The sequence below is a fragment of the Notolepis coatsorum genome (genome assembly GCF_963971535.1).
Source record: "Notolepis coatsorum genome assembly, chromosome: 19".
Classification (NCBI taxonomy): Eukaryota; Metazoa; Chordata; class Actinopteri; order Aulopiformes; family Paralepididae; genus Notolepis; species Notolepis coatsorum.
In genome coordinates, this window is record NC_140183.1 from 71,764,748 (window position 1) to 71,783,609 (window position 18,862).

General features: G+C 41.9%; 1 protein-coding gene across 1 annotated transcript in view; it reads left to right on the forward strand.

Annotated features, from left to right (window-relative positions):
* Nucleotides 1–13,723, forward strand: part of LOC311246202 (metalloreductase STEAP4-like) — a 50,946-nt gene extending 37,223 nt beyond the window's left edge. The window contains exon 10 of the mRNA XM_084336319.1: nt 12,265–13,723. Coding sequence (XP_084192445.1) covers nt 12,265–12,513 — 249 coding nt within the window. The 3' untranslated portion in view covers nt 12,514–13,723. The remainder of the gene's footprint in view (nt 1–12,264) is intronic.
* Nucleotides 13,724–18,862: the final 5,139 nt, after the last annotated feature.

Sequence of the window (18,862 nt, forward strand, 5' to 3'; positions counted from 1 at the left end):
GCGTGTTGATGTAGCCTCATAAAGCTAACAAGAGTATATGTAATACTGTGGTTATGGCCTCTATAGTTAGCAGCTCATAGCTAACATAATACTGTGGTTAAGGCCTGCAGCAGCTCAGTAGCTAACATAACAACTGTGGTTAAGGCCTTTAACCTGTGGTTAAGGCCTTTAACCGCAGCTCAGTACGCTAACATAACAATACTGGTTACTGATTTATTATTTACATTGAAAAGATACAGAGATAATTTGTTAAAGCTGGACCAGCACACTAGGTTAGTAAATCCTAGGCCCCAGATTCAGATTCCTTTATTTAGCCATTTGTGTAAAACACATTGGTAATTGTTGCAGCAATACAGTGTATGCATTTCCTTTCTTTTTTCACAGAAAACAAGACCAACACAGACAAGAAACGAAACAGTGCAGTGGGGGATTAATCAATAAATACATATATATATATAAAGTGAAGAGTGCAGGGATCCAGTACGGACTAGTGCAGTGCAGTCAGTGTCATTGTGCCAGTGTCACTTGGGGGCAGAGGGGGGAGGGGGGGGGGGGGGGGGGTACCGAGGGGGGGGGGGGGGGGGGGGGGGGGGGGGGGACCTGAGGCATTGATCAGCCTGGCGGCTGAGGGGAAGAAGTTCAGTCTGTGTCGAGCTTTCACAGCCTTTGGGATCCTCAGCCTTCTCCCAGAGGGGAGCAGGGTGAAGAGGCTGTGACCCTCTGCTAAAGCTCCACTCCTGCACTAAAGTCGGGGATTCAGTTGGACTCAGATCTGCTGCGTTCCCCCCTACCTGGTGACAGTGTACATCTCATAAAGTAGGGATAATCCACCCTGCTACACAAACATCTCAAAACAAACTGGTCAGACTACTGCTTGACCTTACTTCTAGAACCCACCTCGCCCCTGCCCACGTGACAACCTAGGATGGCTTAGAGTAGACGACAGAGTACAGCAACTTGCAATGGGCCTGTCTACAAGATACATACACGACCAAGGTATATGTGTACATGTCAAAATACTTCCCAAAGGTCAGTGAATACCACGACCACAACACCATGGGAGCTCCACAAATCATGTTAAACCCAGATTCGGCTCAAACAGGGACTAAACACATTTCGCAATTATGCCACATCAATGTGGAACGCCCTACCCAAAGATGTAAAGGAATGTGAATCACTACCCACTTTCAAAACACTCTCAAAGAACACCTACGGGAGACTGCAATTCGAAACTGGCCCCTGTAAATGTCCTAACCCAACCCCCTCCAATGTACAGTAAAGTACCAAACATGGTTTTGTCAATATTCCAATGTACAGTTGTGCTTGTGCAGTTGTACAGTGCCCCCCCCCCCCACCCCTCCTACCCCCCCCACCTATAATGTACGGTTCTACGTCAAATATATACTCTCTTTTCTAGACTCTTTTTGTATCACAAACAGTAGGCCTACTGTATTTGCAAATCTGGTATGTCATAAATGTATAGAAGTGTCTATCTGTATGTCACATGTCATGTTATGATGAATTGAAAATGGGGGTCCCTGATGTAAACAAGACGAACGTCTTTCTCTGGTCTGCATGCCCTTAACAATTGTATGTATTGAGCTGTACTGTATTGTACCCATTCTGCAATCTGTTAATAAAGTTTTCAATCAATCAATCAATCAATCAATCAATCAATCAATCAATCAATCAATCAAAACCAACATTTTCACTGTAAAGTATATAAAAACGAAGTTATTGAACTTTAAACTTGAAACAAATACTATACTGCCTATAATTTGTTAAAGATGTATTAATTCGAACATTATTTCATATTATTTTACTTGAAAAGAGAGCTATTATTATTATTATTATTATTATTATTATTATTATTATTATTATTATTATTATTATTATTATTATTATTATTATTATTATTATTATTATTATTATTATTATTTTATTATTATTATTATTATTATTATTATTATTATTATTATTATTATTATTATTATTATTATTATTATTATTATTATTATTATTATTATTATTATTATTATTATTATTATTAGTATTATTATTATTAGTATTATTTTAAGTTATTCTTGTGCCATTGAGATTTGTCAGAGAGATTGTAGGCATAAAGCAAGTTGATTGAGTAACTGTTATATAAAATAATATAAATAATAATTGTCATTTGGCAACACTGACTAACAGCTGCGTTGCATTGTGGGGGGGGGGATCCCCACAATGCATTGTGGTTTTTGAAATTTTGAATTGACGCGCGTCGCGCGCGGCACAGTCAGACCAGACCAGTATGACACGGTTGCATTTCTTCTCATCTCAGGTAATTTATGCAGATATTTTTGATTATTTATAAGTAATACCGCTAATATAAATGAGTGCTGTTTAGTCTGTGTTTCAGTGAGTGTAGCGCAAGCTCACGTTAGCTACTAGCTCTACATACACTGAGTGTAGCGCGAGGCCGCGAGCTCACGTTAGCTATATAGGCTACATACACTGAGTGTAGCGCGAGCTCACGTTAGCTACTAGCTCTACATACACTGAGTGTAGCGCGAGGCCGCGAGCTCACGTTAGCTATATAGGCTACATACCATAGATATCTATAGAACACAGATATCTATAGATATCTATGCTACATACACTGAGTGTAGCGCGAGCTCACGTTAGCTATATAGGCTACATACACTGCTACAGGCAGAGCCTCACGTTGTCACCAACTGTTCTCATCTCAGGTAATTGTGCAACACATATATAGGCTACATACACTGCTACAGGCAGAGCCTCACGTTGTCACCAACTGTTCTCATCTCGGGTAATTGTGCAACACATATATTTTATTATTTATAAGTAATGCGTGCTGCTGATATAAATGCTGTTTAGTCTGTGTTTCAGTGACTAGTCTACTGTAACGTTATTTGCTCGATATTATGAAACTGGCGGGATCTGTAATACAAGCACTACTGCTAGCAGGCCTAGACTGTAGAATACTGACATTAGCTAACCAATGCATATCACGCAGATCTTTCATGGTTTAATTTAATTATAAAATATATAATTTCATTGTTAATGTAGCAAATACTGTTACAGTGCTGTCTCTCAACAACGACATGAAAGCAGAAGACAGCTCAATAACAACTACCCGTATACTTCAAGTGGTTGTGGTTTTTATTGTGTGTGTGACTGTGTATATATAATATATACTTTTTAATCTGGGACATCATTTTCAAAGAGTCATCCTGTAATGCCTTCTCTCTCTCTCTCCCAAGACGGTCAAGATCTACCAAGTCTTCAAGATCTTCAAGTGGTCATGCTTGTAAGTGATGTATACAATGTTTTATTGTGTGTGTGACTGTGTAATATATATACTTTTCAATCTGGGACTTTCATTTCAACAGCTGGAAAGGGTCATCCTGTGTTGATGGATGCTACAGTATGTAGATGTGCATGACATGGACTAAATTAGAGGTCCTAGATATGCAAAATAATATTGAGAATCACTGGCCTTAGACTATCTACTAACGTATTCTCGCTCTCTCTAGGTTCATGGCCACTAATGACTTCAGACCTTCAGAAGGACAGTATGCTGGATGAGGAAGGTCTTGGCCATGCTGCGATGGCTCCTAGAAGACAAGAACGGAGAGGTGCTGGACCTGGCTGTCAAATGGTTTGTAATGCTAGAGTATATTTTATGTAGATGTGCATGACATGGACTAAATTAGAGGTCCTAGATATGCAAAATAATATTGAGAATCACTGGCCTTAGACTATCTACTAACGTATTCTCGCTCTCTCTAGGTTCATGGCCACTAATGACTTCAGACCTTCAGAAGGACAGTATGCTGGATGAGGAAGGTCTTGGCCATGCTGCGATGGCTCCTAGAAGACAAGAACGGAGAGGTGCTGGACCTGGCTGTCAAATGGTTTGTAATGCTACAGTATATTTTATATAGATGTGCATGACATGGACTAAATTAGAGGTCCTAGATATGCAAAATAATATTGAGAATCACTGGCCTTAGACTATCTACTAACGTATTCTCGCTCTCTCTAGGTTCATGGCCACTAATGACTTCAGACCTTCAGAAGGACAGTATGCTGGATGAGGAAGGTCTTGGCCATGCTGCGATGGCTCCTAGAAGACAAGAACGGAGAGGTGCTGGACCTGGCTGTCAAATGGTTTGTAATGCTAGAGTATATTTTATGTAGATGTGCATGACATGGACTAAATTAGAGGTCCTAGATATGCAAAATAATATTGAGAATCACTGGCCTTAGACTATCTACTAACGTATTCTCGCTCTCTCTAGGTTCATGGCCACTAATGACTTCAGACCTTCAGAAGGACAGTATGCTGGATGAGGAAGGTCTTGGCCATGCTGCGATGGCTCCTAGAAGACAAGAACGGAGAGGTGCTGGACCTGGCTGTCAAATGGTTTGTAATGCTACAGTATATTTTATGTAGATGTGCATGACATGGACTAAATTAGAGGTCCTAGATATGCAAAATAATATTGAGAATCACTGGCCTTAGACTATCTACTAACGTATTCTCGCTCTCTCTAGGTTCATGGCCACTAATGACTTCAGACCTTCAGAAGGACAGTATGCTGGATGAGGAAGGTCTTGGCCATGCTGCGATGGCTCCTAGAAGACAAGAACGGAAAGGTGCTGGACCTGGCTGTCAAATGGTTTGTAATGCTACAGTATATTTTATGTAGATGTGCATGACATGGACTAAATTAGAGGTCCTAGATATGCAAAATAATATTGAGAATCACTGGCCTTAGACTATCTACTAACGTATTCTCGCTCTCTCTCTTTAGGTTCATGGCCACTAATGACTTCAGATCTTCAGAAGGACAGTATGCGTGTAGCTTATTGCCAGCGGAAGAGTGCAAGAATGCTTCCGCATTCGTCACCGCACGCCAGTACGGTAATGCGCCTTTCCTTTCGCCCCGCTCAGACAAATGCATGTAGTACATTGCAACACAACGCAGCATTTCCGCGTACATTGCAATGAATCACTTGGAGTTTGAAAGTGATATCAGAAGAAACTACTCAACCTCGGCTGTCTTTAACTAGCAGGACGCTAGTGGGCTAGTCGCTAAAATATATATCGTTTTATATATAATTGTACCAACACAGATATTAGGCAGTACACACATTGTCCTGCAATACATACAGTGAATGCACAGCTACATTCGCCATATATTTCTATCGCTGCTGCGGTCTACAGTGAAATGCAATATTATTATTATTATTATTATTGTAAAGATTATCATTACAATCGCAGCCTGGAGAGGCAATGTTACAAGTGTACGAGGGTTGTGTGCAAAGAGCACAGCCTCTCAATTTGCACAACGTGCACAAAATAATAATTGTAATGATCTTTACAATAATAATAATATTGCATTTCACTGTAGACCGCAGCAGCGATAGAAATATATGGCGAATGTAGCTGTGCATTCACTGTACATGTATTGCAGGACAATGTGTGTACTGCCTAATATCTGTGTTGGTACAATTATATATAAAACGATATATATTTGAGCGACTAGCCCACTAGCGTGAAGGGGCTCCTTTCCTCAGAGCAGCCCGCTTGTATCACCACGCTCGGCGCTGCTGCGATGGTGCAGGAGGTTGCCTCGCTAGTGGGCTAGTCGCTCAAATATATATATCGTTTTATATATAATTGTACCAACACAGATATTAGGCAGTACACACATTGTCCTGCAATACATGTACAGTGAATGCACAGCTACATTCGCCATATATTTCTATCGCTGCTGCGGTCTACAGTGAAATGCAATATTATTATTATTGTAAAGATCATTACAATTATTATTTTGTGCACGTTGTGCAAATTGAGAGGCTGTGCTCTTTGCACACAACCCTCGTACACTTGTAACATTGCCTCCAGGCTGCGATTGTAATGATAATCTTTACAATAATAATAATAATATTGCATTTCACTATAGACCGCAGCAGCGATAGAAATATATGGCGAATGTAGCTGTGCATTCACTGTACATGTATTGCAGGACAATGTGTGTACTGCCTAATATCTGTGTTGGTACAATTATATATTTTAGCGACTAGCCCACTAGCGTCCTGCTAGTTAAAGACAGCCGCGGAAATGCTGCGTTGTGTTGCAATGTACTACATGCATTTGTCTGAGCGGGGCGAAAGGAAAGGCGCATTACCGTACTGGCGTGCGGTGACGAATGCGGAAGCATTCTTGCACTCTTCCGCTGGCAATAAGTTACACCCGGACAGTATGCTGGATGAGGAAGGTCTTGGCCATGCTGCGATGGCTCCTAGAGGACAAGAACGGAGGTGCAGGACCTGGCTGTCAAATGGTTTGTAATGCTACAGTATAAATTATTGTATTACATCACACTCACCATCAATGACTCCACCATCACCCCCTCCCCCCTAGTCCGCAACCTCTGTGTCATCCTCGACCCCACCCTCTCATTTGACCCCATGTCCGCTCCATTGTCAAAACTTCATATTTTCACCTCCGCAACATTGCCAAAATCCGTCACTGCCTCTACCCCCTGCTGCTGAATCCCTCATACACGCCTTCATCTTTTCCCTCCTGGACTACTGTAACTCCCTCCTCACTGGCATCACCTCCCGCTCCCTCCATAAACTGCAGATGGTCCAAAACTCAGTTGCCCGCCTCCTCACTAACACCCGGTCCCGCGAACACATCACTCCTGTCCTCCACTCCCTCCACTGGCTCCCGATCAAGGAACGCATTAACTTCAAAACACTACTCACCTTCAAAGCCATCCATAGCCTGGCCTCAGCCTGGTCTTAAACTTTTTACACCAAGAGAACGGTGGGGAGAGAATATATACATATGATGGGGAGAGAATATATACATACAGTGGGGAGGAGACTGTACATTAGGAGGGGGTGGTTGGGAGAGAAATATACATATAATAGACAGTCTCCACCGTATGTATATATTCTCTCCCCACCATATGTATATTTCTCTCCCACCCACCCACCCCCTCCTAATGTACAGTCTCCTCCCCACCGTATGTATATATTCTCTCCCCACCATATGTATATATTCTCTCCCCACCATATGTATATTTCTCTCCCACCCCCTCCTAATGTACAGTCTTCTCCCCACCGTATGTATATATTCTCTCCCCACCATATGTATTTTCTCTCTCACCCACCCACCCCCTCCTAATGTACAGTCTCCTCCCCACCGTATGTATATATTCTCTCCCCACCATATGTATATATTCTCTCCCCACCATATGTATATTTCTCTCCCACCCCCTCGTAATGTACAGTCTCCTCCCTACCGTATGTATATATTCTCTCCCACCCCCTCCTAATGTACAGTCTCCTCCCCACCGTATGTATATATTCTCTCCCCACCATATGTATATTTCTCTCCCACCCCCTCCTAATATACAGTCTCCTCCCCACCGTATGTATATATTCTCTCCCCACCGTATGTATATTTCTCTCCCACCCCCTCCTAATATACAGTCTCCTCCCCACCGTATGTATATATTCTCTCCCCACCGTATGTATATTTCTCTCCCACCCACCCCCTCCTAATGTACAGTCTCCTCCCCACCGTATGTATATATTTTCTCCCACCCCCTCCTAATGTACAGTCTCCTCCCCACCGTATATGTATATATTCTCTCCCCACCATATGTATATTTCTCTCCCACCCCCTCCTAATATACAGTCTCCTCCCCACCGTATGTATATATTCTCTCCCCACCGTATGTATATTTCTCTCCCACCCACCCCCTCCTAATGTACAGTCTCCTCCCCACCGTATGTATATATTTTCTCCCACCCCCTCCTAATGTACAGTCTCCTCCCCACCGTATGTATATATTCTCTCCCCACCGTATGTATATTTCTCTCCCACCCACCCCCTCCTAATGTACAGTCTCCTCCCCACCGTATGTATATTCTCCCCCCAACGTATGTATATATACCGCCATCTTTCTCCCGGGTTGGTGTGATCACATGACTGACAAAGCCGTGCAGTGATAGGCCAGAAGTCAATTCGATTGCATCCAGGCGCGATTGCTTATCCTGTCTGGGTAGCCCGGATGATGGTTTTTTACATCGAATTTTATACACCGCAATTATGCATCGAATCTTTTTACATTGAATTTTATTATACATTCGAATTTTTTACATTGAATTTTTATTTCACATAGGTAAATTCGGAGCAAAAAAATTCAGATACATGATTTTCAAAGTAATTATTTTCAATGCTATAAATTCGGTGTCTGAAAAAATTCAGATACATTTTTCAAAGTAATTATTTTCAATGCTATAAATTCGGTGTCTGAAAAAATTCAGATACATGTTTTCAAAGTAATTATTTTCAATGCTATAAATTCGGTGTCTGAAAAAATTCAGATACATGTTTTCAAAGTAATTATTTTCAATGCTATAAATTCGGTGTCTGATAAAATTCAAAAATCAGATACATGTTTTCAAAGTAATTATTTTCAATGCTTTAAATTTGGTGTCTGAAAAAATTCAGATACATGTTTTCAAAGTAATTATTTTCAATGCTATAAATTCAATTCAGATACATGTTTTCAAAGTAATTATTTTCAATGCTATAAATTCGGTGTCTGATCAAATTCAAATACTTCTGTCACTCATTTGCTTCCATACTGGCTCTTGTTGTATTTTGTTATCTTGCTTTACTTCTCTCTCTTCTCTCTCTCTTCTCTCTCTCTCTTCTCTCTCTCTATCTCATCCTCTTCTCTTCTGTCGTTGAATTTGTGGTTCGTTCTTTTTATTTGCCTTTTTCACTTTTCGTGTAGGGCAGTGAGTGGAAGTCCCGTCCCCTCCACGTCGGGGACCAGCACGCCTCGCCGGGGCCGGCGACAGCTCCCCCAGACCCCCGCCACGCTACGCCCCCATGTCACCTATTCCCCCGTGGTCCGTAAGGCTATGCCCACGCCTCCCGGGGTGCCCCAGGGGCGCCTCCCGGCCCGGCCCCCTGGCGCTTTTCTCCGGAGCCCCCCCCAGGGGCCTCCCCCTGCCGGCCCCCCGCCACCCCACCATGGCTCACCTCGTCAGGGTCGCCACCCGCCACCTCGCTGGGGTGACGCGGGAGGAGGGGGGTCTCCATGGAGGGCGACGGTTGCTTCTACAACCAGGACTACGAGCCACGCCACGAGCCGCCCGCCTATGAGCAGAGCCCCGCATAACATTGGGGTCTTGTGCTTGGCACTCCGAGCATGGCACTAACACTGTCACGGTTAGGAGTTTGATTCCTGCTGGGGCCACCCGTTGTGAATGATGTATACAGTCATTCCAAAGCACTTTATGTCCTAGTAATAGAGCTGTGCTATAGAGATGCTGTCATTCATTCATAACTAAACCAAAAGACATTTATAAACAACGTCTTACTAAATGCAGGCTTTCATTTACAACTGAACGGCCATATCACTCGTTTTTGTATTAATTCTCCTAAAAAAATTTGCTAAGCTAGACTAACATGAAAGTTTAAGTGAAAGTACACACTTGAGTAAAAGTCAAAGTTTCTACTTTTAAATGTACTTAAGTAGTAAACTGAACTTTTTTTCTGACTGTCTATATTCTTCTGATAGCAGGTGTTTAATCAAAGATCCCCTGTGGGAGAAGCTGTTGCAGGGGAACAATGGGTTAATTTCATTGGAGGCTTTGTCGTTGGGTTCAGAGAGGAGGATGTGATATTTTTTTGTTAATAAATGTTTAAATATCTATTCAAGTTGTCATTTTTAACTGGAAAAAGTAGCATGTATGGGGGTAATTGTTACTTTACTTGATATTTGAGCTTCACTGCAGAATGGTGTATATTGTGTACAATGTGCACATACACTGAGAATATATTTCAGTGAGGTAGGAGACAGCATGTAAACTTCTGAATTGCTCAATGCGGGACATGCCAATACTCCATTGGTAAAGGGAAGGGTCCTTAAATATGTGGCATTGTATTACTAATCAACCATTTCCTACTGTATTTCCGGTAATGTATGGTCATAGGCAGATAGTGGAGTAGCTCTGGCAGAATACTGGGTACACAGTAAATTCCGCAAAGTAAATTTGACTCAAACTGAGTACATTTCACTCAAACTGAGTAAAATTTCTTTACTCAGTTTGAATCAAATGTACTCAGTTTGAGTCAAATGTACTCTGCGGAATTTACTGTGTAGTACCATTGCATTGGCAGTGTCGGCTAGGCTTCGGGCAACCAAACCTGGCCCAGTGTGTGTGGGTCGCATCTGGGCTGCTTTAGGCAACCCGACGTTCACCGCTTCCGGCAACCCCGGACATGGCCCAGTGTACTCGGGCCGGAATCGGCCAGTCAGTCATTGCCGCCTACTCGGCCAATCCGGACGTTCACCGCTTCCGGCAACCCCGGACCTGGCCCAGTGTACTCGGGCCGGAATCGGCCAGTCAGTCATTGCCGCCTACTTGGCCGACTCTGGCAGCCGGACTTGGGCCGACTAATTTCTTCCGGCCTGCCGGATACAGGGCCATTAATGGGCCGGAACTTTTTGGCCACCTGGGAAGGGTTACACCAAAAACACAGAGTACCAGAGCCTTCACCAGCTCTACACAAAACCAGAGCCTTCACCAGCTCTACAGAATACCAGAGCCTTCACCAGCTCTACACAATACCAGAGCCTTCACCAGCTCTACAATACCAGAGCGTTCACCAGCTCTACAAAATATACCCCCAAAGAGCCACGGCTCTATAGCAAACGACAGAGAGAGCTCTACCACAAAATATACCAGAAAATAGTTACCACAACCAATGAACCAGGGAGCTAACTAACACGGCACACAATGGGGTATATGAAGGGGTGTGGAGCTTAATTGCTGACGAGCCTCAGCTGCTGCTGCACTGGGGTGAGTTGCTGATTGACCAGCTGCTGCATGGGACTGGGAGACACCTGAGAATGGGGATATGTAGACACAAGAGGGAGACAAGACAAGAACAAACAAAACATGCCTATATATACAACAGATAACATACATAACTCCCTCTATATACATACATAAGGACAGGGTCCGTAACAACATGCTAGTAATATTTCCTGAACCATATAACTCAATGGAAGCTTGTCGTCGCTAGGTGTCAAAATGATCCACGAATCGATATGAATGTGGAAAATTCAGCTGCTTCAACCAATCCAGCTCATCTGTAAAATCGAAAATGAATCTAAACTCATTTGTGTCCATCTGCTCGATTAATTGTTTAACATAAACACGGCGGTGAGCAAATAACTTAGTGTAGGGGTTTTAATTTCATGTATTAAAATGTCCATACCTATCACTTTTCTAAAAAGTATCGAAAGTTAATCAAATCAGACAGAGTAGAACCATGGTGACATTTTTTTCCCCTGATGCATTGGATTGAATAATTTTTTCGGAATCGAATCACAGTTGGATGGAATCATTACTATATTGGGCGACCATGCATGCAAGTTTCCCAATGTTCTACTTTAGCCAATGGAAAATGAAATCAGCGTTGGTACACGGGGAACGCACTCATTCATAAATGTAACTGGGTCACGTCAAGCTCATTTTCTAATCATCTCACCCTCCTCCACTCCAGCCCAAATTAGAGCGGTGTTTTAAATGTTAAGTTATTCATCAAATGTAATTTAGAAGGCATACATTATCCAAGGCCACGGGTCTTGAGGTTTTCGGTCGATGTGTGCATGTGCGCCGGTTCGTGTGTGTACTGTATGCGTACACGCGTTTATGGATGTAAGTGTGTGTGTGTTTGTGTGTGCAGGTCAAAGGCTTGCCTCAGTAAAGGTCAGTCTGTCTCATACCTGCTCATTAATATTACATAGCAATTAGGTTTGTGTTATCTGTGGGAGCTAGAGCGTGTATCTCAGAAAGTGTGCGACTACTTTTGTGTGAATCTCATCTTTGCGTCTCTCTCCACCTCTCTCTCCCCCACAATTCTCTGTCCCCATTTCTCCATCTCTCTCTCTCCTCAACTCTCTCCCGCATTTCTCTGTCCCCATTCCTCTCTCTCTCCATCCCTCTCTCTCTCTCGCTCCCTCTACCTCTCTTTCTCTCCATCCGCCTCTCTCTCCCTCCTTCCCTCCCTCTCTCTCTCCCTCCATCTCCCTCTCTTTCTCTCTCCATCCCTCTCTTGCTCCCTCTCTCTCTCCCTCTCCCTCTTTCTCTCTCCCTCTCCATCCCTCTCTCTTTCTCTCTCCGTCCCTCTCCTTTCTCCCATAGTCCAAGTTGGGTCACCTGACGTTGTTCTTCTGCACGCTGCACACCTACCTGTACGGCTGGAACAAGTTCCTGCGTCCCTCCGCCTACAGGTGGTATACTCCCCCAGGCTACATGCTGTGTCTGGTGGTGCCCTCCGTGGTGCTGGTCTGCAAGCTGCTGCTCCTCCTTCCCTGTGTGGACCGCAGCCTCACCCGCGTACGGCAGGGCTGGGAGAGGGGGGGGGAGAGCAACCGGCCCCTCCCGTCATGAGACGAATCCCGAGCGAACACACAGTTGCACACATGATATCTATATACTGTATACAGTATAGCACTGCTACAATTTTGTGAACCCTTTCAGGTGCGTGCGATTAGAATTTTGAGACCTGAACATTCTAATGATGATGTCTCCATCGCTACTGACTGGCCATTGAATCCTATATATTCTATATATATAATAGAATGGTGGAATTCTAAGATAGAATTCTGAAAGGGAAAAAAATAAAATATATATTTTGTATTGTATATTTCCTTCCAGAACATTCAACAGGTCGTCAAGTATTTGGTGTCTAATGGAGTATTATGGAGTCTAGGGCTGTCCTTGAGGAAATACATTCATCATAGGATTTTGTTGACCAATCGAACAGTTGATTTAATTCACAAATCTGTAAGGATTGTCCACATACAAAGGACCTCTCTAAACAGTGCTTATGAAAGAAGTGCTTCAAAAATGTCCAGTTAGTTTTATTTAGTCATCAAAATGCGAGATTAATTGACCAAGAGAGATAGAGTCAAATATGCAAAACATACATGCATACACATGAGCATGCAGTGATGCATCTGCACTCATATTTACACAAACAGACACACACACTGATGCACACACACACACACACACGCACGCACGCACGCACGCACGCACGCACGCACGCACGCACGCACGCACACACACACACACACACACACACACACCACACACACCACACACCACACACACACACACACACACACACACACACACACACACACACACACACACACACTTTGCATGCATTTCAAGTCAACCTTGAGGCCACAAGTCAGGTATCAAGGTTCAATGCAGAATATCAAGTCAATTCCAAGTTTCAATATGTGAAAGAGGCAGGTGGGCTCACTGCTTTAAATAGAAGTACAACATTGTGTGTGTGTGTGTGTGTGTGTGTGTGTGTGTGTGTGTGTGTGTGTGTGTGTGTGTGTGTGTGTGTGTGTGTGTGTGTGCGTGCATGTATGTGCGTGTGAGTGTGTGTAAGGATCTAACAAAAGTGTTTGTTTTAGAGGTGGGTTGTATGTACCTTTGATTACAGCCGAAAGTTCTGACTCTTTAATGTCACGCTACAATAAGTCAGGTCTCAAGTTTCAATGCAGGTCAATTCCAAGTTTCCAGTATGACTTTAACATACTGTATGTGAGAAAACACTCTTTCATCTTTTGCATAAAATTAAAAAGAGTTATTACTACAAGTATGCATCTTGTAAATTGATTGAAAATGTTATGTATTTATTTTCGTTAGTTTCAGGGACATTTCAGTTTCAGTTGTGTAAGCTGATATTTTATTTTGTATTACATTTTTGTTAAATGTTTGTATGAATCTTTTTAAATAACTACCATACGCTACACGCGCACACACACGCACGCACGCACGCACGCACGCACGCACGCACGCACGCACGCACACACACACACACACACACACACACACACACACACACACGCACACAAAACAAGGTATTTTCCACCTGATATATTGAATGAATGAATTACATTTATGTAGCGCTTTTCTAGACAGACTCAAATCTCTTTAATGTAGGGTGGAAATTGCCTCCTTCACCACCACTGAGTAGCACCCGACCTCTGACCTTGGGCTACGCTACGTAGGCTTAATGGCTGCCATACAATGAAGCCAGGCACACGTTTAACGTCTCATCCGAAGGCCTTCAAAAGCACATGTGCAGATGCACATGTACACACCAATGCGCACACACACACACACACACACACACACATCTATAAATCATTTGCAGATGCTATTGTGTGCCCTAATCTAAAGTGAATACTATTCATCATTAACAAATGTGTAATACAGTTTGTTCATTATTTGTTGACTTTTTCATCACATGTTATAAATGTTGTAGGCAGCTTTTGGATACACCCTTCTTTGTGACATCAAACAGTGACAGAATTAGGACTATAGATAAATGCAATTTTATTAACATATAAAATACATGTGCATGACATAATAGTGTAACATGGGGGCACTAGGACCCAGGAGTACCCTGGCCAGGTATTGAAGAGTATCTAGAGAGGAAGTCTCACGCGAGTGATACTTGACGTCACGTGTGTTGCCGTCTGTTGAATGGAAGCACGATACATGCAGAACCAAGTTATCCGTGCTGCTCCTGCCCCACACTTTTAATAAGGTAGGCTAAACACCTTTTTTGTTGGTAAATCTATTCCATCATTTCCGACCTACAAACAACTCTTATATGTTGTGTAGACGTACTTGATGTGGTGGGCGCTAACGTTACATTTGTTCCTAATGTGTGCTCAGTGCTCAGTATATTGCGGTATGTGATGATGACACGACACACAAGAGTAATAATTATTTGTATTTTCAGGCTGTATCGGTGCCTATACAGTCTGAAAATACAAATAATTATTTGTGTAATGTGTCATCATCACATACCGCAATATACTGAGCACTGAGCATTAATAAATAAAAACGTGAACGCGGAAGCACAAACCGTTTGGGTTTCGAATAGACGCGGCCAGGGTACTCCTGGGTCCTAGTGCCCCCCCACGTTACACTATTATGTCATGCACATGTATTTTATATGTTAATAAAATTGCATTTATCTTTAGTCCGAATTCTGTCACTGTTTGATGTCACAAAGAAGGGTGTATCCGAAAGCTGTCTACAACATGAAAAAGTAAACAAATAATTAACTGTATTAGACATTTGTTAATGATGAATAGGCTTCACTTCAGATTAGGGCACACAATAGCATCTGCAAATGATTTATAGATGTTTTATGAATGTCTTAACAAATCATTTGTTGAACATGAAAAATAAATGGAGATACAGTATAGTCGTAGTTTTCATATCCATTTTTCAAAGCATCTACAAATGTGTTACTACACATTAAACAACATTATTTAATGATGAACAAATCAAGTACAAACAATGTTGATAATGAGTTATAAATAATGTAGAACTAATCTGTAAATGTTATACAAATATAGTTATAAATGATTTAATAATAATTTACGAATGTATATAAATGATTTGTTCATGATTAGTTCATTATCTACAAATACCTTATAAATGTATTATAACAGGGTGTTATTATAAAGTGCTACCAAAAGGTTTTTAACCGCGACGGGCATATAGTAATGGTGAGGATATAAAGCATGTTAAAGACGCATTTATTGGACGCGTTGCGCACAGAGTTTACATAGAAACACCGCGACTCCCGAGTCCCAAGAGGAGTTATCACAGGCTGCAGAACGCAGGACTGAAGAGCTCATGTTGCGCATGTAATGACTGAAGCCGCATTTTGATGACAGCATCACAACAACACGCGTTAGGTTACAGGTTGTTTCTGTTCTTTGACATTCTGTGATGTATTTTCGGTGAAAAAACTCTTTCGGCCGAAAGCCGAAAGGCCATTTTTGGCCATTTTCGGCCAAATAAAATTGTTCTGAATGACTGTTTTACCTTCTCTGTTTGGTAACCACAGTTTAAAACCTGACAGTCTTCCCTCCTGTTTGATACCCGCTTTGATCCTTCAAACCTCCCTCTCAGGGCGCAGTTCTAGGCCTGGGTCCTACACAGTTTTAAAGCCTGACAATCTTTCTTGTTTGATACCCACACAGTTTAATACCTGACAGTTTTTAATCTAAATCTAAAGTAAAATAGAAGTGCAATAAAATAGAATGGACAGAGTAAAATAGTGCTACAGTACAATGATAATCAACAGCAGAGTGTATTCAAAGGCTATGGTGAAAATGTAAGTTTTCTAGCTTTAAAAAAAAGAATTATTTTTAATGGAAACTATTTTGCTATTTCTTTCACTATTTGGGCAATTTTACACAATTCCTGTGAGTCTATGGAACACATCTGTAAGGTTTTTTTCAATCAAATTCATTGTTTTGTATTTTTAATAAAGTACTGTAGAGTGTAGAGCAGTGTTAATTTTGTCAACTAAAATGGTGACGAAAGATGTTCGTCAACGAAGGTTTTTTTCATGACGACAACGAGACGTGACGTCACATTATTGAAGACCATGTCACGCTAACGAGACTAAATAGTTTATTAAATATCGTTGACCACAACTGAGGACACAAAAATGTAATTTACAAAAACCAGGAAGAAATTTCTCTTCAGGTATGTTGATATTGTTGACTAAAACAAGACGAGACAAAATAATTATAACTTTTCTTAATGCCATCGTCCCGACAGAGCAGTGTGACGTGGAGCTCTGTTATTAGCATTAGCTGAAGAGCTATTTGAAAAGCTAGTTTTAGCTTTAACGTTACCTTGGCTAAAGTTGGGACTATTCATAATCCAGCTGCAGACCTGCAAGCAAAGTACAGCAAGTTGGCAAAGGAGTATTCCAAGGTAAATAACTTTTTCACCAGTAACGTTACATTCTTTCCATCTAGCTCACGCTAACTGGCTAACCTAGCTCACGCTAATGTGGCTAACTGATCGACCTCTCGCACACAATTAATGACATGTTGCGGACAGCCATACAGGTGACAATGTTTAGCTTTTAGTGCCAAATGATAAGAGTCTGAGGCGGAGTCTCAAAAGATAATGTTGAATATTTATTGTGCATTAAAAATCACAACAGAGCCTCTGCTACTACAGTAGCCAACCTAAACGGAGCCTTCTGGAAGCAAGTGCAACAACGTATAATGTCCGTGTGGAACCAATGTGCCAACAACCTTTCCGTGGGTGAAGCATAGCTGTCATTTAATGATACTAATACTAATCTATACAATCGCCTGTTGTTGAATAAATACCATTACTTTCTAGTTATTACTAAAAAACAGTATATATAAAACAGTAGCTGTAAAAAAGGAAAAGATAAAAAGAGTTTTATAATATATATAATATATACATTTTTTAGTACATTAACAAAAAATAGACAAAAGTGTCATCCGTTTTCGTCGACAAAATCTAGACTAAAACAAAAAAGACAAAATTGAGACAAAAACTGACTAAGACAAAAATGCTCAGACATTTAGTTGACTAAAACTGACTAAACGAAAAATAAATGAAGATGACTAAATATGATGAAAACAAAAAAGGAGCACTTGATACATGACTAAGTCTAAAACAAAAATGAAAATAGCTGCCAAAATTAACACTGGTGTGTAGAGCACCACTTTCTGCCCTTCCAGATTCCAAGCTGTTTTTGGCTGGGCTCCGCCCATACTAGCAATGCGCTTTGAGTGACAGTCACCCACCTGCACTATATAGCTCCAACCATACTACTCATAAGTAGTTGGCTATGGCCAAACTAACGTCAAAGGTTACCTAATACACAAACATTATGGCTCAACCGTACGTGTTCGATCCGGTGTCTGACCCCGACTACAAGTCGGAAGAAGAGGTAGATCTTCAACAGTGAGGGGTGCAAGTTGTTTCCGAGTGGTAAGTTTATACTGTCTAACAACAGTAACGTTAGTTAGTACTAAGTTAGGACTCGATAGCGAGCTATAATGTTAGTTTCTTGGTGTAAATTAGGTAGCATCACGTTGGGCATGCTATCTTCATTTCATTGTAAAATCAAAGTGAAGTCTACAGAAGAACATTGACAACTTAGATAATTAACGTTACCTAGCTAGCTATGATTGTGCAAAACAATGTTTTTTTTGCACAAAAACACAGCTCTCTCACTCTGTCTAACACACACACACATACACACAGTGTTTGTACTAACGTTAGATTTTCTTGGCGTAATAAACAGAACTAAGATAGCTAATGTTAGCTGGCTAATTACGACATTTGTACTTACTGATTCGATATTTTCTTTCAGGTCCCGAATACTCTGTAGAGCTCCCTTCTTTAGTAACAGCCTGGAAATCATCCCAGCATCATAAAGTCCTTGATTCTCATTGTCCTCCTTGCAAAAATGTGTGGTACACACCTGACTAAGCAGTTGGGACAGCAGTTGGGGGGTCTCCAAAAACGAACTTGGCCCATTGCTGGCGGATCACACATCATCAGGAAATTAATGCAAGGACTGTCGTGGAAATATTATCATGTCATTATAGATCTGTGTTGAGATATCATTTTATCTTTGTACAGCTTGACTGGTTCAATATGACCAGCTAGTTGCTAGTATAATGTGTGTGTCTCTTTAGCTCCATCATTTGCGCCTGCAGACGGTCTCGCTCCGCCTCGCGCTGTGCATTGGCGGCGTCGCGCTGTGCATTGGCGCGGTCTCATTCCGCCTCGCGCTGTGCATTGGCGGCGTCGCGCTGTGCATTGGCGCGGTCTCGCTCCATGGTTTCCTCAGCCTGGAGGCGCCTCTCTTCCAGTCTGATGGTCATCGTGGCGTCAGCCTGGAGGC